The sequence below is a fragment of the Leptonychotes weddellii genome, chromosome 12 (genome assembly GCF_054177405.1).
Source record: "Leptonychotes weddellii isolate Sample4059 chromosome 12, ASM5417740v2, whole genome shotgun sequence".
NCBI lineage: Eukaryota > Metazoa > Chordata > Mammalia > Carnivora > Phocidae > Leptonychotes > Leptonychotes weddellii.
In genome coordinates, this window is record NC_138380.1 from 56,329,958 (window position 1) to 56,356,463 (window position 26,506).

Below are 26,506 nucleotides of genomic sequence, written 5' to 3' on the forward strand. Positions count from 1 at the left end.
TTGACTGATACAAATTTTATTTTTCATGCTAAAATGTTTACAAATTTTATTTTGTCATACACAATTACAAGAGCAACAGTTACAAGTAATTAAAAAAATAGCATTTTGGGGCACTTCTATTCCTTTTACTAACATAAGCATGTTTTGTTACATGAACAGCAACAATAATTACAATTACAGAACTGCTCAACTTGGAAATTCAATGTGTTATGATGGAGGCTAACACATGATTAGCAAAGAGTAAGTGCCCAAACATAGTCTTTCATTCTGTATTATTCTTTATTCCACAATTAAAATCATGGATTGAACTCTACCCAGTAATGCCATCATTCAAATATGTGACCAATCAGATCAAGTAAGCAAGCATTTTAAATCCTTTTCCAAAATCTTACTTTAGTTCTACAAGGAAATATACAACAAAACACAAGGCATAGCTTGCTGATGTTTTACACCTAAAACAAACCATTACATAATGAAATTATGCATCTTTTGCAACTTCGCATTTGTTCCATCTCACACAATAATTAAAAGATGAACAGCACTGAGAATCACCTGACCACAGCTGACACAGTATCTCCCAGACTTCTAGTTCCTAAAATTCTGGGGGAAGTGGGACCATTTGAACAGTAATAGTCTACATGGTAGTAATATTACCTCTTGGCCATTGGCCCAATACTAATCCTTTTTGTTTTTTAGTATACAAAATACGCTGAAAACATTTCTCTTAAACACATTTCAATTAATGTAATTAAACAGAAGGCAACAATTTCCTTCTAGAAGAGCTATTTAGCTATGAAAAACTTGCCAAATATTTGTTAAATTAATTCATGGAGTATTTTTAGGGTCAATATAGATATTTAATTTAGAGCCTGTGCTAAACGTGTAAAAAGAACTACAAACATAATCACGCTAGTTTTTTTTAAAAAATGGAAATTACCATTTTCATCCCTATAGTAATTTTATAAATATATCACTGGCTTTTATCCAAAGTAAGGATAAATTTCAAAAATCCACTGTGAAATTTACATTCTCACTAAGCACAAAAATACACAAATATTAGTTCTAATCAGAAATTTCAGCTAAGTGAAAATTTTTACTTTTAAATAAGTAGATCTGGGATATAGAAGTAAAATTTTTGATCGAAGCACATCACAAATATATTGCTTTCATGTAAAAATAAATTTTTTTAAAGAAATAATGTTTAACAGTCTTTTAACTCCATCTTCTCAAACACATATATTTTCCTTAAGTTTCAGATAAACATCTCATTTAAAATCTGATTTTACAAAAAAGAGAAATAAAACTTAATTATTCTTAGATGTATTTGAGCCAAGTAGTTACTGCTTCCAGATATTATGACCTAAAAATCATGACACTATGGTAAGTAACCTGTGGTTTGCAACCTAATACCCTGAAATTCAATTCACACTGCTTACCAAAGAAGTCTGATGTGTATTTGTAAATTTAAAATTTTGTATCTTTTAAAAAGAAAAATACTGTATAACAGATAAGTATGAATTTTAAAAACTTTAAAATTCATTGGTAAACCATTTTTATCATACCAAAGATCTACAAAATAAAGTATCCTAATAGTATTTTTGAAAATACTATCAAAAACCTCAAAATCTTATATATTAAGTGCAACAACCAATAAAATTTTACAAACAAAACATTTTCAAAGGCTGGAAAGAAAATACGCTAATTGTAAGAGCAATGATGTTTGAGTCAATCAAGACATGTTTTGAATCTCAAATCTGCCCCTTCCAAGCTTATGCATATTTCTTCTCTAGAACTGGATCTCCTCAGATAAAAAATGGGGGGCATTGTCAGTATCTACTTTAGAGGGCTCTTCTGAATAAGAATCAGATAATGCACATAAGAGATTACTACAGTATCTGACACGTTAACAAATATTATTTGTTAATAATAATATTAACAGTGACTTTATACTAACAGTGACTTACTTTGGGGTCAAGCACCTAACAAACTATTTTCTTAAATAGAATCATTATAAAGAATTATTGAAGAATTTTTAAAAAATTGGTAATAGAAGACAGGTGGGGACATGCCCTGCAACAACACACCCCCAGAATTATATTGCAATAATGATACTTTCATTGTGTTTTGGCAATCACTTTCCCTCCATGTTAACACTGTACTGGATATATCAATTCCAAACTACAATTCAGAAGATCTAAATTTTATTTTGTCATGAACTCTTAGAGAAAATAATGATCTCATTGGCCTAAACAAACAAAAAAGGCACAAAAAACTGCTCACAAATAAAACCACAGTCATTTACATGTTATGTACTATAGTAAAGATGGTTATTTAGCAATTTCAAGCAATTTATCTGGTATCTAATATTTTCACACTGTTCTTATTTCAAATCTCAAATACATTAATCTCTACTAAATAGCCTACTCTGACAACCCATCAGCTGTATCTTTATTGGAATGATCAAGGAGTATAAATTTTAACAGAAGAAATCAGCTATCGATTATGCTATACCAAAATATTGTACAAGTGCTCATTTTTCATTAGGAATATTTCAGGTACCAAGTTAAAGGTACCCAAATCTTAGTCCATCTGTATTATTTTGATTGTCACTATTAACTAAGTGAATGTTTTCTCTGAGTTTTAATCATACTAACCTGAGTCAACAGGGCTTCCTAACGGACTCTATTTTATTTACTTATTTTTTAAATGACAGAGCACGTACACAAGAAACCGAAAAACTAGATCTGGCCCCAATAAAACTATTTACTAAGTATGTGATCTTCCCCAAGTCCCTTCACTTCTTCATGCCTCTCCTTCCTCTTCTAAAAGACGAGGATCCTGCCACCCCTTTGTCTGACTCACAGGACCAGGGATATTATATAAGGAGAAATATATGAAAGAGCTCTAGAGAAGAGCATAGTGTTCGATACATAGAATATCAACACACAGAGACTTGTTATATAGTATTGGATTTGGTTAGAATGACCAGTCTATTAAAAGTGTAATTTAAGAGAAAATTATTCTTGAGAGTTTCAGAAAAAAAATGTAACATCTTTACCGTATCCTTTGAATAAGATCTGAGAGCAGTTTTAAAAAATGTATCGATATCTACCCTATCCCTATATAAGAAAAAATTCCCTGGCAATGCTCATTCATTCTTCCCTGTCTCTGTGTTTAATGGCTATAAATTGTTTCACCTGAATGTGTTTTGGTAATATTAATTTACAGCCTGCTCTGTCCCAGGCTTATTCTGGCAAGTTACTTAAACGTCTCTGAAAGCAGTCACAGGTGATCCTTTTTTCCTCTACTATTGGTTTTCATGTATTTTAAATTCTAGGTTTTTCTACCTTATACTTCATGGAAAGTAGGTAAAATAAAGAGTTTTTAGTTTAAAAAAATGAAGAAAAAATATTCAAAACTAAGTCACTAAAAGCAAATGTTCCCTCACTTTGTCTCTTTAGCAGACTCTATGCATGCATTCTAAAAGGATACCAGAACCACAAATCAACAGAAAAATCCATTTAATTTACACTACATACTTGTCCAAGGTTAAAAGATTCAGAGCAGAAAAATAAATCAGGATTGATTTCTGAAGGAGGCATATCTGAAAGATGATTTTGAAAAAATGGTGATTTTTGAAGTAAATGGGACATGAGGACAAGGAGAGAACAGAACAGAATATGATAAAGATTTTTCAAATACCTTATGATCTTACACAAAGAGTCACTGAAATACTCTTATCTCAAGTAGACAGGTGACCAGTCAGGTGTACAGAAAGACTCGGAAGCCCTAAGATAAATGACTGTTAATTAAAGTCACAGGATTAGAAATTTTGAGGCAAAAGAGGATCCAGATAATACTCATTAAAAGATGTCAAAAGACAGAGAATGAAGGAAAATGAAATGAGAATGATTTGAAAAATAACAAATAGAATCAATATATGAGGGAAGTATGCAATTTCATGGAAAATGGGAGTAGTCAAAAAACACAGCAGAAGAAAAACACATTAAGACTGGGTTTGACTAGTGAGTCTGTACAGATGTGATGGGGTGACTTTAATAGCAAAGATGGATGAGTTACCAATGGATTGAGGTAAGACAAGCAGTTAAAAAAAAAAAAAGTTTGTGCATTCCACCCATTTAAAATGTTCACTCAGGAAAACGTGGAGAAAATGATATGAAAGCTAAGGGGAGACCTGAGTGTTTCAAGGCAGAAAAGAGGCTTCATTCGCTCCAAATAGTTAAACAAAGCTTGTGTGTTAGAGCTGAGAGTCTGACTGATAAATAGTATGTTTCAGACCTAAGTTAGGCACTTTGGGGGAGGGGGAACCTGACTTCTGTCGCGAGGGAACAGAAAGAAATTAATCTTAAGCCACTTATTATTTATTTTTTTTTTTGGTATCACAGTCAGCCCCTACCCTCAGTGGAATTTATTTACAAGGTAATCAGAATTTGTCAAGTGAAAAGGCAAGAAGCCCGAATGGGAAATGGTATTGAAAATATAAAACAAAAATAAAGCCAAATGAAAAAGTCAATAATTTATACTTGAAAACAATTTTAAATAAAATCCAAACAAAAAAATTGAAAATTTTGAAATAGAACTGCTAGAGGCATGGTATCCATGTGATGTGCAAAGTGACTAAATTTTTAAAAAGGATAATATAGGTTTTATTTTGATATAGCCACCATTATTTAATGATAAGATTTCTTGGATAACTGCTACCAAAGACATGATTTCCTCCTTAAAACAGGCATAAAATGGATGACGGGAGTGACTTGGGTACCTAGGAGTTGTGAAAAGTTGTCTCCACAACTTGTTAATAGGAAAAGCAACATTAAAAAAAAAAGTGGAGCATCAAAATACTTTATTTCAAAACTACTTTATGCCTAATCCCATATGTAACTGGAACCATATTCATATTCTGTAAGTTTCTGAATTTCATTTTTCCTGTTTTATTTTTATGAGCAACTTACTTCATTTTGAATCTGTACTTTATTTGACATTTATTAAAGCTGTATAAAAGCCATGCACAGTTTATTTACAGTATTGTACATTAACTATGTTTGAAGACCACACACAAATTTCACAAAACTTATATGGAAAGACATGTGAAACAGGGGGCTTTAAAAAATTTTAGGTACAGAATTTTGCAGATTATTTTGGTTTCTAGTGTTATGCAAGCATTAGCTTGAAATAAGACTGACAAAAACATGCAAATGACTAGAATTTCAACAAATGAAAAACTACAAATGTTTTAGCTAAAAGCTAAAATATCTTGAAATACTACTATGTAGCAATGGGAATTTATAAAACAGAAAAAAGGTTATTTTTTAAAAGTCATGAATAATAGGCTCTCAGTAATATTCTATAAAAACATTCAGAAATAAAGTTTCTCAAATTCTGTTCATCATCAAAATTGTTTCCAGTAGTGACTGAAGCTGTGAATTGTAAATAATTACTTATTGTCCAACATGGGAAGTCTCAATGTCCCCCTCTGGGGAGAAGGAAATCAATCGGCAAATTTAGATTCAAGTAAAAGATCCTGGTACAGATATCATGAACACAGAGTAGAGTGTTGCAATAATGTACAAGTCCACATACTTTTTAACTGTACCCCTAAAATGGAAGTGTAAACTTTAGGTTTGTTCAATTTAAGATTTCCTATCAGGAAGTAAGTACCTCATCTTTCAGAGTTCAGGAAAATTTTAATAGGGATTTCTTCTTCTCCAGTGGCATCTGTTTTAGTTTTTACTGTTGTGGCTGAAGTACATTTAGATACTCAGACTGCCCCAACTGGTAAGTTGTGTTCCTTCCACAATCAACATATTGGTACCTCTCCTGGGATATCTGTTCAGAGTGCCCGAAGTATGTTGTTGTCACAGTAACTCTAAAAAAGAAAACAACAACAACATTAAAACTCAAATGGGGAGAAACATTCAACAGTTAAATATAAAAAAGTTTTCTAAAGTGAGAATACTTTTATATATCAAATTTTCTCCTGAGAGAGACTGATTAATGATAACTTAATATTGTGGACATGGGCCTCTTGGGGACTGGTTTAGCAAGCCCTACTCAAATAATTATACAAGACAAACATAATGTTTCCAGAACACTTATCATTAGACAAAAATATGTAAGTTCATTTTACTTTTAAAAATAATTATATAGGGGCAGCTGGGTGGCTCAGTCGGTTGAGCGTCCAACTCTTGGTTTTGGCTCAGGTTATGATCTCAGGGTCGTGGGATTGAGCCCTCCATCCGGCTCTGTGCTCATCACGGAGTCTGCTTCAGATTCTTTCTACCTCCTGGCTCTCTCACTCTCTCACTCTAAAATAAATAAGTAAAATCTTAAAAAAAAAAAAAAAATCAATAGTTCTATCATAGGAAAAGGGTTATTCACATGTCAGCCAATGGCCCAAATACCAAACCTATCACCCAGGGGCCCCCCCTACAATGTTTTAATGACTTTGAATAACACCAAACTTTCAAACCAGTAACAGTACTTCTCATTACTTTTGAGGATTTTTTACCACAGGCAGCAGAAAACTGGATGCTGAGCTCTGTTCTCCTCTCTAGTCCAACCCCTTCCACTTTCCAGCATTCTTGTAAGATCCAGATTCACTGCTGAGTAGCCATCCTTCACTGCTTCTCTGAGCTCCCCATTTCCTCATTCGTAAAGTGGAATGGAATTTACTTATCTCATAGCACTTTTGTAGGGCTTAAAACCAATTGAACTGGTATCTGTAAAGGTGCTGTGTATGCTATAAGCCAATGTTATAAATCTGAAGTTTAACAAAGAAATATCTCAAAAAAAGACTGATACTTACTGCATCATGAGTACTATGTTATGCACTTTGATGGATATCAGTGTACAGAAATCACTGTTAAAAAGAAAAAACAATGTGAATAAATGCAAGCTATGATATTATAAATTTAAAATCATTTAATTATGATTCCTCCCATGTTACAGCTAATAGAGATTCTATAAAGAAGATATAAAGTGGGGCACCTAGGTGGCTCAGTTGGTTAAGCATCTGATTTGATTTCGGCTCAGGTCATTATCTCAGGGTCCTGAGATGGAGCCCAGACTCAGGCTCCCTGCTCAGGGGGGAGTCTGCTTGTCTCCCTCTCCCTCTTCCCCCACCCCAGCTTGTGCATGCGCTCTCTTCCTAAAATAAATAAATAAATCTAAAAAAGAAGATATAAGTAAGCATTTATTGACTGAACATTTTCTATAGCTCAAATAGTAATAAATATTTTCATGACTTTTTATTCTAGAAACAGACGTGCTCTATAGCAGTTGTAGAGTTGTTTAACACAGGCTACAAATTATTGTTACTTTTTATTCACCTTTTGAAATTTTAGTAAAGTCTGTTACTCAGAAATTCTACGTTAGCCTGATATCAAATGATGATAAAAATGTTAGCCTGATATCAAATGATGATAAAAATGTATCCTTTTTTTTTTAACTTAACGAGTCAATAATCAGACCCAACTGAAAAGCTTCAGAACTTCAAACCAATAACAGAGTTATAATAAATTACTAGCACTTTTAGTTTTCCTATACTAAAAAGTCAACACATACTAAAATGTATGAGAGTATGGTTCTCATAGCAAATAAAAGGTGACATGGTGTATCTGATCTTAATTCTGAAAAATAAATAAGTAAAAAGCAAATATTAAGTATATAGATACACATAATGTACATAAGTATGATGTATGTTGACAGGGGATAAGAGAAAGAGAAGATCAGAGAGAGGACACAAGTATTCCAAATGTGGTTTCTTGACTGCTAAGATTACAGGTATTTCAAAAGATATCCATATGCTTTATTCTTCATACTTTATAATTTCATGAGAAAAATTATTAAAAATCAAAACTTACTACATATAACTCATTTCCTCTGCTATGATAGTAGGTACTGTATAATCAATCTGAAAGGCAAAAAATGAAAATAAGCCAACTGGAAAAACAATCAAAGCATCAAGTATTTCAGACACCTTTCTCAATTTCAAAGAGTTTAGAAATCTTTCCCTTTGCAAGGTTGATTCTAAGACTTTCTCTTATACATGGAAGGGACACATGTCAACATCAAGTTTTTGAGGAAATTCTCCCCCTCCCTCAAGTTAATACAGTAGACAAAGTCAAGACTCATGAACTCTTCCAAAGTATTTCATGATGGAAGCTTACTTGTTTCATATCCAGGGGGCCAATGTTGGTTATGTTGTTTAAGCGTGCCTTTCCGATAACTGTTTTTGAAAACTGAACTTGTGCAGTGATGTTTTCAACTTGAACAGAATAATAGTTATTGTTTGTTATATTTAGTGTGTTCTGCAAAAGAAAGAAGACAGAAAATGTATAAGCATAACAAATATGTATTCAAAATTAATTTTAAAAAATGACTTCAAAAAAATAAAAAGACTTCAGCTGTGGCCATGATTCAGTTACTAGGAGGAAGAAAAGTATTGCCAAAAATAACACAGGACATTAAATGAACTGATTATTTGGCTTTATGAGGAGTACTATGTATGTAATATGCTGATAATAAACACACAATTAAAAAAATAGGCCCAGAAAATGTACATTATAGGAATATAGAAAAATCAATTTTAGAAAATGTATTTGTTATCTTAGCAAAAGTTCTATAAAAATAATTTTTAAATTTCATCTGAATTTTTGCTAAATGTTAATATATAGATGTCTGTGAAGTAAGCTACTTCCTATTCTATTAAATACAAAGATAACCAAAGAAATTGGTTATTTTAACTTATGTATAAGTAGCGATTTCCACTGGGTCACTTTGGAGAAGAAAGGGATAGATTCAAGTCTGTTGGAAAGAAATGGAGCTACATCGTTTCTATACTTAATAGCTGCGGCAACTTCTGCAATTCTAATTCACAACGATTATCTCAAATTATTTTAGAAAACGGCCAATGAAGAAAAAAATGTTAAATCAAGAAATAACAGATAATAAATAAAACATCTGAAGCAGTCATCATGAAAGAAAATCAATAGGAACTAAATGATAAATCTTAAAATATTCGTAAGGCAGATTGCAATGGTTACCATCTATACCAAGAGTCCTTACAAATTGAAGAGAAAGATAGTCTTAAGAAAAAAAAAAAAAACAAAACAAGAGCAAAGCAAATGAGTAAACAAATCAAAAGAGTACAAATATAAATAACCAAGAAACACTTAAAAATTCTCAAGTTCATGTGTAGTTGGGGTAAGTTGATTTTAGTACAAAAGGAATATTGCTTTATATTCATTAAACTAGTAAAACTTGTAGAAGGCAACAAATTCTATTCCTGGCAGGGATATAAGCAAAAGGGTCTATTTTTACATTCCTGGAAAACACGTGAAGCCTTCCGGCCATTCTGATAGGATTCTAGCAATATCCATTAAAATAAAAATAATGTGTATCCTGTGACCTCGCAATCCTACTTGAGCATTTTATTCTAAAGAAATAACATTGGGATGCTAATGACAGTAGTGGCAAAAACAAAAAAAAGACTGAAAATAAAGCAAATGTCCATCTACAAAAATAATGACTGAACAGTATTAAATCATTACATGGGATATTATGCAGCCCATTAAAAAGAACAGATTAACTCTAAGTCAGAAAATTAGGAGATTTCTACAAGGTATTAACAAGTGAGAAAACCAAGATGCATAAAATATGTACAAAATAGTATTCTTTTGAAAATAAATATTAAGAAAAGTTAAATATGTGAACTTATAAATTAATATGAATATGGAGAAAGATGGAAAAATGCAACTATAGGGTAAGTGGAAAGAAGAGAGAAAAGAGTCTCAGTAAAAAAGGATAAAAAAATATGCTAGCGGGCACCTAGGTGGCTCAGTTGGTTAAGCGACTGCCTTCAGCTCAGGTCATGATCCTGGAGTCCCGGGATCAAGTCCCGCATCAGGCTCCCTGCTCGGCAGGGAGTCTGCTTCTCCCTCTGACCCTCCTCCCTCTCATGCTCTCTGTCTCAAATAAATAAATAAAATCTTTAAAAAAAAAAAAAAATATGCTAGCAATCAGTGACTTTATGATCACATTTATTCATTAATTTATAGTTATACAGAGAATTTTTTAAATTCCATAATGTAGTAAAAATAGCCTTTATCTAAATACATGAAAATTTTCATCTACTTAGCTCTTAATACCCGTGTCAATTTAATTTCTAGATACTATAGGAAAGGGATTGTTAATTTGAGGTCAGTGGACCTTCCAATACAGGCCAAAGAACGGGATTCAGAAGAATCTGGGAATCTCTTGTACATGCAAAATAACACTGGTATGTGTCTTTCTCTGAAGTGCCCATAGCTTTCATTAGAATATTAAAGAGATCAATGATGCAAAACTGGTTGAAAACATACTTGTAAGAATTAGAAAAAGATGTACCGAGGATTAGAAAGATAACAAAGATTAACATTAAGACAGACAAAAAAAATAAGACAAATTTTAGTACTATCACAGACATTTTGTTGCTGAGAGCAGTGAGAATCTACTTAATTTGTAAGTCAAGAGCCCACAATCATAAGCTTTTAAGTAATGATGATTTTTTATCAAAGGCTTTAAATGATCTGTGATCTTTAGTTAGCAAGTTTCTGTTTAGGAATCTATCCTATAGAAATAACCTGAAATGGAAACAAAATTTAAGTATAAAGATGTTTTCTGAATACTTGTAATAGCAAAATTAAACATCTATTAAGAAATGGTTGAGTAAATCGTAATACAGCCATATAAAAGACTACATGAGGGCACTTAATATGGGAAAATGTAATGAGATCTCACTTAAGGTAAAATGTACATGTGTATACACTTACACACGTGTGTATCCCTTACATACATATGAAAATATTTGACTGTATTTGTGAATGTATGTGTATAGAAATGTATATATGCATTATCAGCAAATATATGTATATGTTATAGGTCTAGGTAGAAGTAAAAATATACACAGTATTTTTCAAATGTATAATGATTAATTTAATATATTCATAGGCAGAAAGACAGAAAGACAAATGTTACTAAAACAGAGTACATAGTCCTAATGCATATTACTCAATTTAAGAAACAAAAGAAATATTTTATAATTCCATTTTTCAAAATACTGACAGGAGAACCTAAGGAAAACTCAACCTCTTATCTCACGGTTATCCAGTCAAACTTAATATTTATCTTATATAATAATGCTGTTTCTTATTTATTGTTCAGTCTTTCTAAGTGTTAGTATCCCAAAAAATGGGAATTCCTGAGTAATTACTGAAAATAAAATAAGATATTTACATCTAAATAAACTGATATTTAAAAGAGAACATCATATGACTTTTATTATACATTTATAATATTTGATACTAAAACAAGCTTTGGAGATTGGTCAAAAAAAATCTGGCCACTGTTTTAAACACTATTCAAAAAGAAAAATACATTCCTCATTCCAGACGGCTGTTAAAGTGAGAAAATACTCAATAATTCTCCAGTCATATGAAATTGATTTACAATTAGCATTGTGTTGTTTTATGCACGTTTTTTCCATAGTTTAAAAAAAAAAAAGCCCTTAGATTAACAACTTATGGTGGTAAGCAATGAGAATAAATGGACCCATGGGAGTTCCTTTTTTCCTGTAATTAATGAGTAACTCCACTTTAACATACCATTCCCCTACACTCCTGTCCCTCCAAACCTCTCCCCTGAACTACAACTAGCTCTCTAGCTCTACTTCCACCTCAAGCATATGAACCACCTCCGCAAGGAAAACCAACTGAAGTCCAGTATCACTCTTCCAAACAAACCACTGCCACACAGATGCACCCTGAGGCCTGAAACCATACATAATTGCTAATGGCATGACCAATACATATTTTCCTTTTTAATAATTCAGTGGTTTGCAAACCATGCTTCTTTTCAAACAAAGGTTAACATGTAAACAGGCAGACCTTCTCTGAGGGTTTGTCTGTTATTTTCAGGAGTGGGAAGGCTGTCGAATACTTTTAAAAAGGACTGTCCAGGAAAACACTGCAGATATTTTCCCACATACTAATGTATAAGAGAAATCAAACAGTCACTTGTACCTTAAACACCACAAAGGAAGCCTGTTAAAATGGCAAAAAATTGTATTTCACCAAATAAAAGGAAAAGAAAATGGTACATCTATCACATTTATAGAATCAACTATTTTAGCACTTTGCTACGAATTAGTTGGAGTCAAATGTTGAAAGTAAACAGACTGTAAATTTTTTTTTTTTTATGCCAGTACTTATTATTGGCCTTTATCAGCAGAACCAGAAATGATAGAGAAGATCAATAGCAGACACACAGAAAGCAAACTGACCAGGGTCACATTTAATGTTCTCTCAAAGGGACAAAGGTGTACTTAGTATCATAAAGGAATGGAGTCAAATATTTTTAATGTAAATTTGTACTTACCGTGATATTTAAATATACTGTACGCTTTTGAACATCATAACTGACGTATGCAGATTTTACGCCAATGTATTTCACGTCAATAGAGCGAGGGAAAAGGAAAAACACAGCCAATCCAGAAAGGAGCAGACAGACAAACACAGAAGCCATCACATAGAGCTTTCTGAAAAGAAAAATGGAGTATTGAAATACATGTGCATCAAAAATTACATAATGAAACATTCACAGAAGATATTTTCAACTTGAATTTTTCCCCAATATGCTAGCAGGAAAAGATGTATAATTTTACCAACCTTTTACATTATAAAAGTATTTAGTAGGGTTGGGTCTGATCTATTACGTGTGAAAATGTTCTCCTTAAAAGCTGTATGTACCTTTTTGGAGTCTGGGACTTCAGGGTTATTGCAGAACATTTACTACAGCGTTTCTTAAACCAGGCTGCGCACTAGAATTAACCAAGCTGGGGAACTTTATAAAAATGTGGATTTCAAGACTCCCTTCTGAATTCACTAAAGCAGTATTTTCACATGTGGGTTTTGCAATTTTATAATTCCCTAAAGTAACTGCTCATCAGAACCTGTGAAACCCTTAAAAACATAATGACATAACCACATGCCTCATCAAGTCTCACCAAGACTTTAAGTCTCTCATCCCAAAATACTTATGTACTCAGTTTTTAAAACAGTGTTTACATTAATCAACTCTGCTTTGATGATGTTGTTAAACTGTTTCTTTGAAATCAGAAAAGGGGTAGTATGCAGATATAAGACAAGAAAAAAATAAACTTTCCATGCCTTTGCTACTCTTCTAACTCCCCTTGAAATGTATCTCTTCTTTCTCTTGCTCTTATTTCCAATCTCCAGAGATAAAAATTGCCTCTATCTACAAGTTTACCCTCAAAATTAGGGTTTCAAAATACAATTTTCCTGGTTTTTCCAACAAATAACTCTCAGCTCAAAGCCCACAGTACCTCTGTTTGTTTCTTTCTTTCTAGGTCTTGCATGTCACTTACTTTATGTTTTCCTTATGCTCTAGTCATTCAAAAAATTCTCATTTTATCCTTTCTTCCATTCTCTTTTCCCCACCAACTCCCAAATTCCTTAATAGATAATAAGCTTTGCATGCCCCACACCGCTATTTTCAAGTGACTCTTTGTTTCATATTTATCTTTGTTTCATAAATGTTTGAGTATTTTGTCTAAGAAATGAGAACAAAACAGTTTATTAAAAAACAAAATAAAACAAAGATTCACTACATCACTACTACTAGGCCCATACTGTTGTCTTGAGTGAACGAAGAAAGAAGTTCCACTCACTCACTAGATTTCTTCCCAACCTGAATAGGGTGGTGATCACTACCGGATTACATGTCACATATTTAAGCACATGTTTATACACCTACCATATATCAAAACACCTAAAAAGGTATAAAAAAAAAAAAAGTTCAAAATCATGATTTAAAAAAATCTGAATTTTGTTGATTTTATTATTTTAGTGTTTTTATTTTTAATTACTTAACAGCTAGGTGAGCCCACCGTGATCTATTTAGGGCTTAGGGACTATAAATCAGCTCCAGTTGTTAGTATATGATCAATGTTCCAAATTTACTCTGTACCCCAAGATTACGGCCGTAACAAATATATCTAATCTTACGATATATAAGATTCATTTTATGAATAATAAAGAAATATTTCACACAGTATTTCCTATCAATTGAAAAATTGGCTAGTTCACTGAAGAATATAGATCTCTATTACAAAATTTACCAGTAATAATTTTTATGATTCTAGGGACAGTAACCGAATTCCAGGAGCTACAGTACTTATAAAGGTTATGTGGCTTATTTGGAGTCAAGTTACATTTCTACTTCTGCCATTTCCTGCTTACAACACTTTTAGGCGATTTACTTTTTTCCTCGGGGCACCTGGGTGGCTCAGTCATTAAGCATCTGCCTTCGGCTCAGGTCATGATCCCAGGGTCCTGGGATCGAGCCCCACATCGGGCTCCCTGCTCAGTGGGAGGCCTGCTTCTCCCTCTCCTACTCTCCCTGCTTGTGTTCCCTCTCTTGCTGTCTCTCTCTCTATCAAAATAAATAAGTAAAATCTTAAAAAAAAAAAAAAAATTTACTTTTTCCTCCACTTTAAAATCTGCAGGTTTGTTTTGAGGATTGAATGATACAACTAAAGCATGTAGACAAAAACAATCAGTAAATATAATTTCCTAACTACCTTATCACAACTCCCCCAATTTACAAATAATCAGAGTTGTTTGTAAAGTATTATAATTTTACTAAAACTTTGTTTTTTCATTGCATATCTGAAAGTCCCAAAAATTCTTAAAGGGCTTCCTATAGTTTTCAGATTTCTTCGCTTATTAACGGTGTCAAGATCTGGACCTTATTATTTTTTCAAGCTTCATCTCTACCACCTTCCAACAGCATTGTTCACTTTAGGTATACATCTGACTGCCAGTCTGTTACTCTTGTCCTTGCTCATGCTATTCCCTCCGTCTGAACTTCCCACCTCCACTTTCTGTTTTCTACTTTTCTAAGATTCAGCTAATGTTTCATCTTCTTTGGAACCTTCCTTAATTCCATAAAATAATTCCGATAGATACTACTCTGCTCTCATAGCACTCTGGAAATACCTCTAAAGGTGAGAAAGAGATATTGTAATCACTTGCTTACTTGTCTGTCTCCTCTACAAAATTGTAATTCCCTTTTACCAAAGATAACTTTGTTAAAGTTGTATCCCCAGGCCCTAACAAGTGACTGAGTACCTAGGTGCCCTCCACAGTATTTCGTAAAATATGGAAAATATATTTTCTGTTCCCGCCCCCCACCTCTTTTTCAGGGCCTTCAATTACGTATACAGAGGCCACCTGAATTTGTCCCACGTATCACCGATGGCCTGTTCATTTTTTTTCAATCTTTTTTCTCTTCGTATTTCATTTTGGATACTTACTATTGCTATGTCTTCAAATTCATTCTTCTTTTCTTCTGAAGTGTCTAATCTGCTGTTAATCTCATCCCATGTAGTTTTCATCTGAGATGTTTAGTTTTCATTTCTAAATATGCTACTTGGATCTTTTTAAAATATCTTCCATGTCTAATCCTTAAGTTCTACCTTCTTGAAATTATGGGATATAGTTAAGATAACTATTTTAACTATCCTTGTCTAATGCTTTCATCTATGTCATTTATTGGTCTGTTTCTGTAAGTGATGTTTCTCCTCATTATAGGCTGTGTTTTTTCATTGTCTTTCCGTGCTTGGTAACTTTTTTTTATTCAGAGAGAGAGACTGAGCACAAGCAGATGGAGAGGCAGAGGCATAGCGAGAAGGAGACTTCCGCTGAGCTGCGGGCCTGATATGGGGCTCGATCCCAGGACCTGAAGATAGTGACCTGAGCCAAAGGCAGACACTTAACCATCTGAGCCACCCAGGTGCCCCTACGTGCTTGGTAATTTTTAACTGGATACCAGACATTATTTTACCATGTTGAGTGCTGGATATTTTAGTATTCCTACATATATTCTTGAGCTTTGTATTGGGATACAGTTGAGTTTCTTGAAAAAAATTTGAACCTTTCGAGGTTTGCTTTTAGGTTTTGTTAAGCATGTGCACTGCAGCTTTTAATCTACGGCTAATTTATTCTCTTACTTGGGAAGTAATCTGAGTACTCTCCACACAATTCCCTATGAATTATGAGATTTTCCACAGTGATTGGTAGAAACTATCTCTGGCCGTAAGTGGGCTGAGGACTGTTCCTTCTGTTCTGTTTTGCGAGGTTCTTCCTTCAGCCTCAGGTACTTTCCTCACACATATACACTGATCAGTACTCAGCTAAATACTCAAGGAGTACCCAGTGTAGCTCTCTACCGTTTGGTAGTCTGCCCTACTAACTCTGGATTGGCCTCCTAGATTCCCAGTACCATGTATCTCCTCAGTTTAGGGGGACTGCTAAACTCTGCCTGGGTTCTTTCCATTGTGCTGTGGTCTGGTATCTTTTCCTGGACAATACGGTGGTACAATCACAGGGCTTACCTCATTTGTTTTCCCTTTCTCAGATATCACTGTCCTGTACTGCCTGATGTCCACTACCTAAAAATATTGTTTATCTGTCCAGTTTTTTAGTTGTTTTAGAAGAATAAATCTAGTCCCTGTGATGATTCCATCTTGGTTGGAAGTAAAGAATAAAATTCAATTTTGTACTTCTATCCCTTTGTTTTTATGCTAAGAATCTTATTCCCTAATGGCATGAGTACATACTTATCTGCTTTTCATGTAAGTTTCAAAATCATACTAATATTACTCCTAACAATGCAGCTATTGACTGCAGTTTAAACTTTTGTTGTAGTTGTCTTTGTCATTTAGAACACATCTTACTAGACACTGACAGTCAAAATGAAATATTTTCAAGTCATGTAAAGTGATTCTTTCATCTGTGGTTATGCCACCAACTGGATATACAGTTGGAATCATTAGAATCATTTGTTTCAGTTTGTTTCAACTTTCAGGAATTGCTTTTTTTTCTTTTTACTTCTGATTTCATCTTTTAAGTTCTATTTTAAAAAAATGTACTTCTGAAGCCCAAACAATGTAAATATATATACATAGACATCTCAGTTACTTACCTATTCCCTCTTCCAAGTTCCCTCCCAAACTCTGAGAGTAATCATTTTATTAGTCTTTGGTTTATCAATCCACTGTTTCTCTCTCCTTCTCTGTATGCATGTGTGTGTTTTCAGATAAAAACGTACTCTGGATATCAACTGTAGTAAAATACAGAGTTCTTCCTCATTCCATTTTATCATCATATAGATGTAGTGTAACTTAAGTCTACCAGAACCTTATCACTGGCCATTTACATTATTTCTAGTCCTTTGCAATTACAGACACTGGTACAGTGGATAACTTACACAAAAGCCACTTACTATATTTGACAATTATCCTTGGAAAAAAATTTTCAAAGTACAATTCCTGAGCCAAAGGGTAAATGTATATGTAATTTTTCTAGATAACGCCAAATACTTCTTCACTAACAAGGTATGAGTGTGCTCGTTTCACACAGTACTGCCAACAAATTCACTGTCAAAATTTGGAGTTCTGGCTAATCTGATAGATAAGAAATGGTATTTCAATGTTGTTTTAATCTGTTTTTCTCTTATGAGCAAGACTGAACATGTTCTCACATGTTTAAAGGGCATCTGTATTTCTTTCTTGTGGACTAGTCGTTCATAATATCTGTAATAATAATGTGCAGACATTACTTCCCAGTTTGACATTTATATTCTGGCCTCAATTAAGGTCTTGTTTTCATCTTGTAAAAGTTAATCTAGGCTTTGTCAAATTAATTAATCTTTTCTGTCCTCACTGGATTCTGAATTATCTGTAGAAAAGTTTTTTCAGGGGCGCCTGGGTGGCTCAGTCGTTAAGTGTCTGCCTTCGGCTCAGGTCATGATCCCAGGGTCCTGGGATCGAGCCCCGCATCGGGCTCCCTGCCCAGTGGGAAGCTTGCTTCTCCCTCTTCCGCTTTCCTTGTGTTCCCTCTCTCGCTGTCAAATAAATAAAATATTAAAAAAAAAAGTTTTTTCATCCTAGCAGTATAGAGTTTTTTCATACTAGAATTTCATCCTAATTTCTTGAATATTTATAACCATCTACTACATATTTAATAAAGGGTCAAATCGACTTTTTCAAATCCTTTTCTTTCTACGAATATTTAAATATGGTGTTCTACTGGTTACTTGTATGGAGCACTGTGGTCAAGAAGCATGCCAATCTGATTTTGTCCCTTATAAATTAATTGATCCTTCTGCCTGGGGTTTTTCAAAGGGTTTCCTGTTTTTTTTTTTTTCTTCTTTACCTTCAAAGTCCAGTAACTTCACTAGGATGGGTAGAATGTTTTAAGATCATGACATGTCTTTTCATTATGTAGGTTCCTATCCTGTTTTACCTCAGGGAAGTGTTCTTGAACTGAATGTTTAATATTTCTTCAGTTTGATTCCTGTGATTTTTCTTCAGCGGCTTCAAAATTACATGGGTGTTCAATTTTCTTTGCTTGTGTTTATCTTACTTTTCATTAATTTGTGTGTGTGTGTTTTCATTTCCTCCTTTGTAACTTCTATTTCCTTTGCCATACTTTCCATGGTATCTATTTGTACTTGTTCTTCCAGTCTTGTCTTCATTTCTGATACTAATTTTTTCTAATTCAGGAGTTCATAGTCTCTTTTCATGTCCTCATGCTGTTTAGTCATCTCATTTCTGAGCTTTTCAATTTCTGACTCCTCCTGCAGTTCTTTCATAGCTTCTAGTTTTAATTTCTTTAGAACATTTATAATATTGTTACAGTTTTCATGTTTTTCTGATATGCTTCTATGATCTATTAGCATTTTCAGTTCACTTTTTTTCCCACTGTCTTTGTATGATGCTTCATTGCAATACTTTTTTGTTGCTCATGTTTAAATGAAATGTTTTTGTACTTTTAATAGAAGCTTGCATTTTAGGTGATGAGGATAAGCCAGGGTGGCCTTCCTAGCTTCACTGCTCAAAACTCCATGTTCTATTTGTAATACAAAATTGTTTTCTTTTTTTTTAAGATGGCCTATATGTATATATACTTTTATAGTTCTCAGATCCTCTCTCTAGTTTTTGAACCTTTTCTTCCCTTTTCCCTATTCTTTCCCTGTACAAAATGGATTCAATCCCCAGCAGGCTTTTCCTTAGATGTCTGTCCTTTTACAACAAGAGTTTCTGGTGAGTATTCCTAAGGTCTTTGAAGGATCAAGGTGGTCTGGTTCCTTCTGATCTTAAGGCCCTGTAGTGGATCTCTGTGACCTTTTCTGCACTCTCTCCAAGGTACAGCACACCAAGAGGCCTCCCATTTTGACAGGTTATCCAGAAATATTTGCTGAAAGTGCTCTGAGTGGGATCCTCTTCTTTTGGGGTAGCAGAGCATTTGATTTGTGTATCAGGGCTTTCAGGACCTTAAGCAATTCTTTTTGTTTCCCTTCACAAATCCACACAGCTGCTACCATGTTTTGATCCTTGCTCCATTTTTATTCTGGGGTGAGTAGGAGAAGTTTAACACCCATTTTTGGTGAAAATGCTTCTCTGTTTCCTACTGCTATTCTAGGTTTGTCTGTTTTAGTAAATAGATTTGAGAAAATTCAGGTACTATGCTGCTTTGAAGACCTTACCCCAATCAGAAATCCTTTTTCTTTTTTTAAATGACATGAAGCATTGATGGCATAATTTAACAACCTGATAACTTTTATCATTTTAATAGAGTTTACTAGAGTGATTATATGTAATCTGAAAAGCAAAAAAATACCAAAAACATTTGCTATTTTTCTTATCATCACTTACGTCCTTCTTGGCCTTAATCTCTGATCACTATATGGAATCAATGCCACCAGCTGGTTTTCTTGCCCTAAAAGTAAAAACAGGTTTAGAATTTTATTAACATAATCACTTAAAATATAGTGGCTTTCTATCAAAGTCTGGTTTAGAAGGACCAGAATACCATCTGGCTCTCATCTCATTCCTCTGGTAAACTGCTTAAAATCTTCAAAAATTATCTAGTAGACGCTGAGTTCCAAAACAAATAATGTATTTTTCATAGCTTGATGTCTACCTATGAATACAAATAATACAAAGAATGAGAAAGAGTAATCTCTTTACTGAAAAAGATCTAAAAAGTCTCAGTTTTCAGAGGATCTGAATTTACCAAAACTTCTTTCAACTGCATATTTTGTTTAGATTCTAACTTGGTTATCTGGGTAAGAGCAGAAGAAATATTGCTACCTTTGTGTCCTGAAATCCTCTACACTATACTCCTTGAAAACCAAAATCAACACATAACAAGTCTCACGCTTCAAGAGCCCATACAAAATGAGGCTTCCACAACTCACTCAGGCCACACACCATCTGCATTAAGTCAATTTAAAATCCATCCTTTATTTCTTGGGTTGGGCTATATCCATAAGTTTAATGAATAAATAGATCTTTAATAAACCAATTTTTCAATCTTATCAGAACTTGGTTTTTTGTATTAACTCTTAAAGCACTATAGTCAAATTCTCTTTTAAAGCTTCCTATAATGCTTCCATTATTCCTCCCTGCCTCTTCTAAAACTCTCCCCTCATTTACACTACCTCCCCCCACTCACAAGTAAATCTGTTATGTATATATGTCTCTCTCTGTATGTACATGTATCCTGTCTTGTTTGGTGGTATTCATTTGACTAAACTACAATCCTGCTTAAAAGCAACCTTTTAGCTACTACGCTGATATCCATACAGCTAAATGTGGATACAGAAAAACATGCAACTCTGCTCACTGGCCTCGTTTAGATCACTAAACTCAAGTGGCCTTTAATGATGTCAACCATCATACAATATTCCCTAGTTCACACACTCAATCTAAGTCTCCAAAATCATAATTTTATAACTTCACCTCTCACTTCAAATCTCCAATAGCTCCTTCCCTGTCCTCACTCTTAGCTCATGTGGCAAACAAAAGAATTTCCATAAGCTCCCACTACCACATCCACCCACCTGTTTCTGTGTCCATATACTCTACTTTCCTATTACAAAGCATAAAACTGCAGATGCTCCTCTGTAAGAACAGCCCCCTGCACTTGTGCCCTACATCTAATAATTCCCCCATCTCCTACATTATCTGTTGTTTTTTCTCTATGGATTATTCTCATCAGCATACATATTATTCACTCCATCTTAAAAAAAAAAATCCCTTTCCTGACCTCACAGCCCCCTCCACCTACCATCTTTCATCTTCCTTATATATACAGTTAAAACTCCTCAAAAAACCTATTTTCTCACTATATAACTTCACTCATCCTATGCCCTCTTGATCCCACTCTGTACATGCTATACATGCTTATGCAACCTGCCAAGTTGTTCTTCTAAAGGTCTCCAGTGGTCTCCATGTACATCACCAAACCCAATGGTCAGTTCTCAGTCCTTACATTACCTGATCTGTCGGTAGCATCTAACAGGTCCTTACTCTCTCCTACTTGGTACACTTTCTACATTTATTTCCAGGACACCAGAGACTAGAATTTCCTCCTTCTACTCTAGCTGTTTTTTCACTGTCTTTGCTAAATCTTTCTCCTATCACTGACTTTGAAATGTCACAGTGCCCCAGGGTTCAACACTAGGGTGTGTTTTTTTTTTTATTCACACTGATAAGCTTGGTGCTCTCATCCAACTCAGCTTAAGTACCACCTATATTCTGATGACTCCAGCTGAGAGCTTGCACTTCAATTCCAGACACTTATTGTAACTACCTATTAAACATTTCCACTTAGATGCCAAATATGCATCCCAAGACTTATCTCTCTAAAATAAAGCTCCTGATCTCTCCCTGGACATACACAGTCAAGCCTTCTTTTCTCCATCCTAATAAAGTGCTACTCCGTTCTTCCGGCTATTCAGACAAAAATACCTTCGGAGTCACCGTTATTTCCTACTAACCACAATCCACTTCTAGGCTCCCAAGAAAAGCCTATTGGCTATATCTCAAAAACATATCCAGCTTGCTAAAATAGTCCTTTTTTTCCTCCTCTGAGCCTGAGGCACTAATCCCTTCACTTACAAAAATCCTTTCATTCTCTAACAGCTGCGTATCCCTGAAAAGATAAAACCATCACATTCAAAGGCCAACTCATAGATTAACTTCCCCAAACCAAGGCATTTCTTAGAAACTGGTATAAACTGGTATTATCTTCTATTGTCACTTTGTCCTTCCCTCAAGGTTTCCCCCGGGTTATCTACAACTTCAACTAAGCAGAAAATGAGAATAGCACAAAGTATTTTTATTATTTCTATTGTTTCCACTTCTACTGAAGTTTGTCCAGCCTACAAATAGCACATTAAGATTATTCCCTTCTAAATTTCCCTATGATATGCCACAAACTGATTTTTCCCCCTATGGCCCATCTTCATTTACAATCCCTCTTCATGTAGTTCCTTTTAAGAATTAACTAATGAGGGCGGGCGCCTGGGTGGCTCAGTTGGTTGAGCGACTGCCTTCGGCTCAGCTCATGATCCCAGAGTCCTGGGATCGAGTCCCACATCGGGCTCCCCCTGCTCTGCGGAGAGCCTGCCTCTCCCTCTGCCTCTGCCTGACATTCCCCCTGCTTGTGCTCTCTCTCTCTGCCAAATAAATAAATAAAAATCTTAAAAAAAAAAAAAATTAACTAATGACTAGCTTCTTACTATTCTTTAGATAGTGAATTAAAAATATTAGGTCACCAAATTACTTAAATTGTTCCCAATAACAAACATGTGATTATGACCTCTCTTGATGCCATAGGTCTAAAAAATTTCAGTCAAGATACTGTGCATATCTGCTACTGCAGGTGGGAAAGAAAATACTAGAGGTAGACTGGTGGTTTTCATTACTGCTCTAGGAATATTAACATTTTTTTTTTAAAGTTTATATTTACTTCTTTGTGTCTCTTTAACTGAAGATAACTGATACATAGTTTTAACTTTAATTCTAAAAGACTTTTAAAACACAGAAGGTTGTGCTTAGATCTATGGGTTTTATATTATTTGTGTGAATGCCTGGAATTACTCTTAAGGGAAAAACACAGTAACACATACCCCTAGGAATTCTTCCTGTTCCTTGACAAGTGGGACAAGTGACACTATCTCTTCCTGTAAATTCCACATATGGAAACTGAGAGACATCTCCACCTCTTCCATCTTCATTATGGACTTCATTATTAACCAGTCCATTCCTCACGTTTTCAGTTGATGTGACTCCATCATAAGCATCTTCTTTATTTGAATGCAAAGGCAAATGAGAAAAAGACTTTCCCATGTCTAAAGAAAAAGAAAAATCTTAGGTGAACTTAAGGAAAAAAGTATACTCAAGAACATTACGGGATTTTTATACCAATCTAATATATAGAGCAAACTTCAAGGGAATATTCAAATTACTTTTTGATTAGAATTATATTTAATCCAAGTAATGTCTGAAACAAGGGAGCCAAGGGTCCAAAGTGTTTTTCTAACAAAATATTATAAAATGATGTATCAGACTTGTGATGAGAATAGACTTTCAAACATTAAAATATGACAGAAGTCTACACTTTCTTAGGGTTCTCTGAAAATAAAGTGGGCTTCACTTTTCTTAGAATATTCTTTTTTGTTTTATTCTATATTTAAACCAATTAGTGCTAAAGGCTAAAGTTGGTTTAGGCAGATTATGATCACCGATTATATGTATCACCAGGGAAGTTTGAAAGAAGACTTCAACTACCTCCAGTTAGACCTCAGTCTGTACTTTCTAACTGAATTCTTCTTTCCAGCTTATCTCTTAACTCAGGCAAAAGACCCTGAGGGCAAAGCATCCTGTGAAAGGAAGAGAACGAGGCAATAAGGGGCCAACAGGACTGAAGCCAAGACAATGATGGATCTGACCTTTACCGCGCACTTGCACGTACCCATCCACCTTTGTGCCACATTTTCCTTATATAAACTCAGAAGTATTTTCCACACTTCAGAGACAGTATTTTTGAGACCTCAGTTCCCTGTCTTCTCCATGTTGGCCTCACTGAAGTAAATTCCTTTCTTGTTTCACCACCACTCCTCTCTCTGCTTTTGGATTTTGTCAGTGGTGAGTGGCTGAACCTGGTCTGTTTCTGACTCCTGGAGCCAGGTTCCCTTGGACCCCTAAGCCCTGGTTACAAGTTCAAAGTAGTATGTTTCAGCCTGTTAAAATTCATGCCCCTTTGTGATAAATAAAATCCACAATCCTTCTCATTCTCCCCTACATTTCTAGCCTTAACATTTAAACATTTACAACAAAAACAACTCAAAAACCAAATCCTGCACATTTTTTTTCATTCAACAGTTGGCAGAGTTAAAATTATGAAATTAATATTCCAAGATATTTAATATAATTCACCAATACAAAGCAGTAAAATTTATAACATTTAAAAATTCTAGTATGATAGTATCAAAAATAACATGGGTAAAATTTAAATTTATATTTAATATAAATTTAAAACCAAGTAAGAATAAGTAGTGGTAGTACCTACACATATACCATACCTATACCAAAATAACCTCTGCAGCTGAGTCATAAATTTTAAGGATGAAAAGGAACTTAAAAGTCATATAATCCAATCTGCTGACAGTCTGTGGGAAAATTAATAAAGAGGGAAAGCAGAATTTAAAAATAACATTTCTTCTCTTCCTAAATTTGACCATATATCTTTTTTTATCAGTTCCTAAAAATGGATTATTATAGACATTCATACAAAGAGATAAGCATTTCTTTTAAAAATTCTCATTGAGGGACGCCTGGGTGGCTCAGTTGGTTAAGCGTCTGCCTTTGGCATAGGTCATGATCCCAGGGTCCCGGGATCAAGTCTGACATCAGGCTCCTTGCTCTGCGGGGAGCCTCCTGCTCCCCCTGCTTGTGCACTCATGCTATTTGTTTTAATAAATGAAATCTTCAAAAAATTTAAAAAAAAAATTCTCAGTGATTTATAAGGAAAACTGACAATAATTCAACTCATACTATAGTATGAAGAAAAGTTGACTTTTTAATACTGGCATGCCATCCAAGTGTTGGGATCATCAAACATAGTGTATACAGCAGGATAAAAAAAATTATACAACTAGTAGACAAATATAAAAGTGTAGAAGGATGAAGATGCTTATTTTCATAATTTTACTATTAAAAAAATCTACATACACACTGTCCATGTGAGTTTAAAAACAAATGATTCTGTAACTTCCACAAATGCATTATCTTCTCTTGGTTTGTCTAATGACATTAAATCCAAGCCAAACCAACATTTGCCAGTCACAGGTGGTTCAGGGGTGAATTAACATCACTGTCCCCACACACTGACCTACGAGGAATATCAGTTGAACAGGGACTGGGGGCCTCAGTAGTGTGGCCACAGAAGCATCCTTTCTGGGATCTCAGTTAACACAGGAGTGTAGAGTGTAAAGTGCATCCCACTAGAATGCTTTGGTGGCGGGTGAGGGGAGGCACAGAAGGCAGGGTCAAGATCAAGTTGCTCTCAGTCTGGGCCTGTTTTCTATCCGTATCTAACAGTTGTCTTGATGAGTCGGCCTCTGACAGGTGTTTGTTTCAGCAAGGCTAAGTGACAAGCACCAGACTTTGTCAGGTACTTCGTATCCTACCCTCCCTACTGGATTTTCCTCACAGTGAAGAAATATTTAGCCACTTTTATTCCTGGAGACTCGCTGGTTTGTTTATGAAGAAGTGCTACGCCCCCTTCTCTTCCCTGTATTCAATGTTTTTATCACAATCTCTTACTGAAAACCCAACATGGATCTAAGACAGCAAGGAGAGATTTAAAAAAAAGTACAGCACTTCATCCAATTTAAATGGGTCATTATCTTCTGTGATAACGAAGGAAGCCGGCACCTTTCATAAGCTACATAAACAAAACTCAGTAGGCACACAGCCTACTCTGGAAAGTTTAAAGGTTAAGATCAAGGCAACCGTGCAAGAAAACTCAAGAACAGCAAAACCAGGGGCCAGCTGGCCACAGAAGGTGTGGGGGCCTGGAATCAACCCTATGCTCCGGGCTTGGGCCAAAGCCTGGAGCCCCCTAGCCAGGAGGCTGGGACCTGTATGAGGTGACGGAACACCGCCATCACCCAACCCTGAGCGTCTCCTCGGTCCCCGGGCTGGCCCGGCTCCCCTGCGGCCTCTCCTCCTCTACCTCCCCGTCCCTCTCGGCTCTTACCAGGGCGCCACCGTTCAGTTCCACTCCGAAAAAGGAACCGAGGGGCTGCGCGTCTGGGGTCGCTCACCGACACGCGGGGCGCTGCGCAGTCCCGAGCTGCTCCGGCGCGCACAGGCCGGAGGACAGGGTCACGGGGTCTGCAGTCCCGATCGCTGGGGCTGGAGCTACAGGCCTACAAGCGCCTGGGCGCCGCGGATTCGGAGGTGGGGGGAAGGGCGGCAGAACGACGGCATCAGCTGAGGCCAGGCGCTGCTGCAACCTGCATCCGCACCTGCGCAGAACGTTTTCGTAGGAGGTGTATGACCCAGGAG

At 35.1% G+C, this 26,506-nt stretch overlaps 1 protein-coding gene across 1 annotated transcript; it reads right to left on the bottom strand.

Annotated features, from left to right (window-relative positions):
• Positions 1-26,482, bottom strand: TMEM106B (transmembrane protein 106B). The gene is made up of 8 exons (XM_031025357.2): positions 26,196-26,482; positions 23,062-23,283; positions 19,799-19,862; positions 12,436-12,595; positions 8,190-8,330; positions 7,884-7,933; positions 6,827-6,880; positions 1-5,887 (listed from the first exon to the last, which is right to left on the bottom strand). Exons 2-8 carry the CDS (start codon positions 23,279-23,281, stop codon positions 5,749-5,751), a joined length of 828 nt encoding a protein of 275 aa, XP_030881217.1. The 5' UTR covers positions 23,282-23,283; positions 26,196-26,482; the 3' UTR covers positions 1-5,748.
• Between the last annotated feature and the right edge of the window lie 24 nt (positions 26,483-26,506).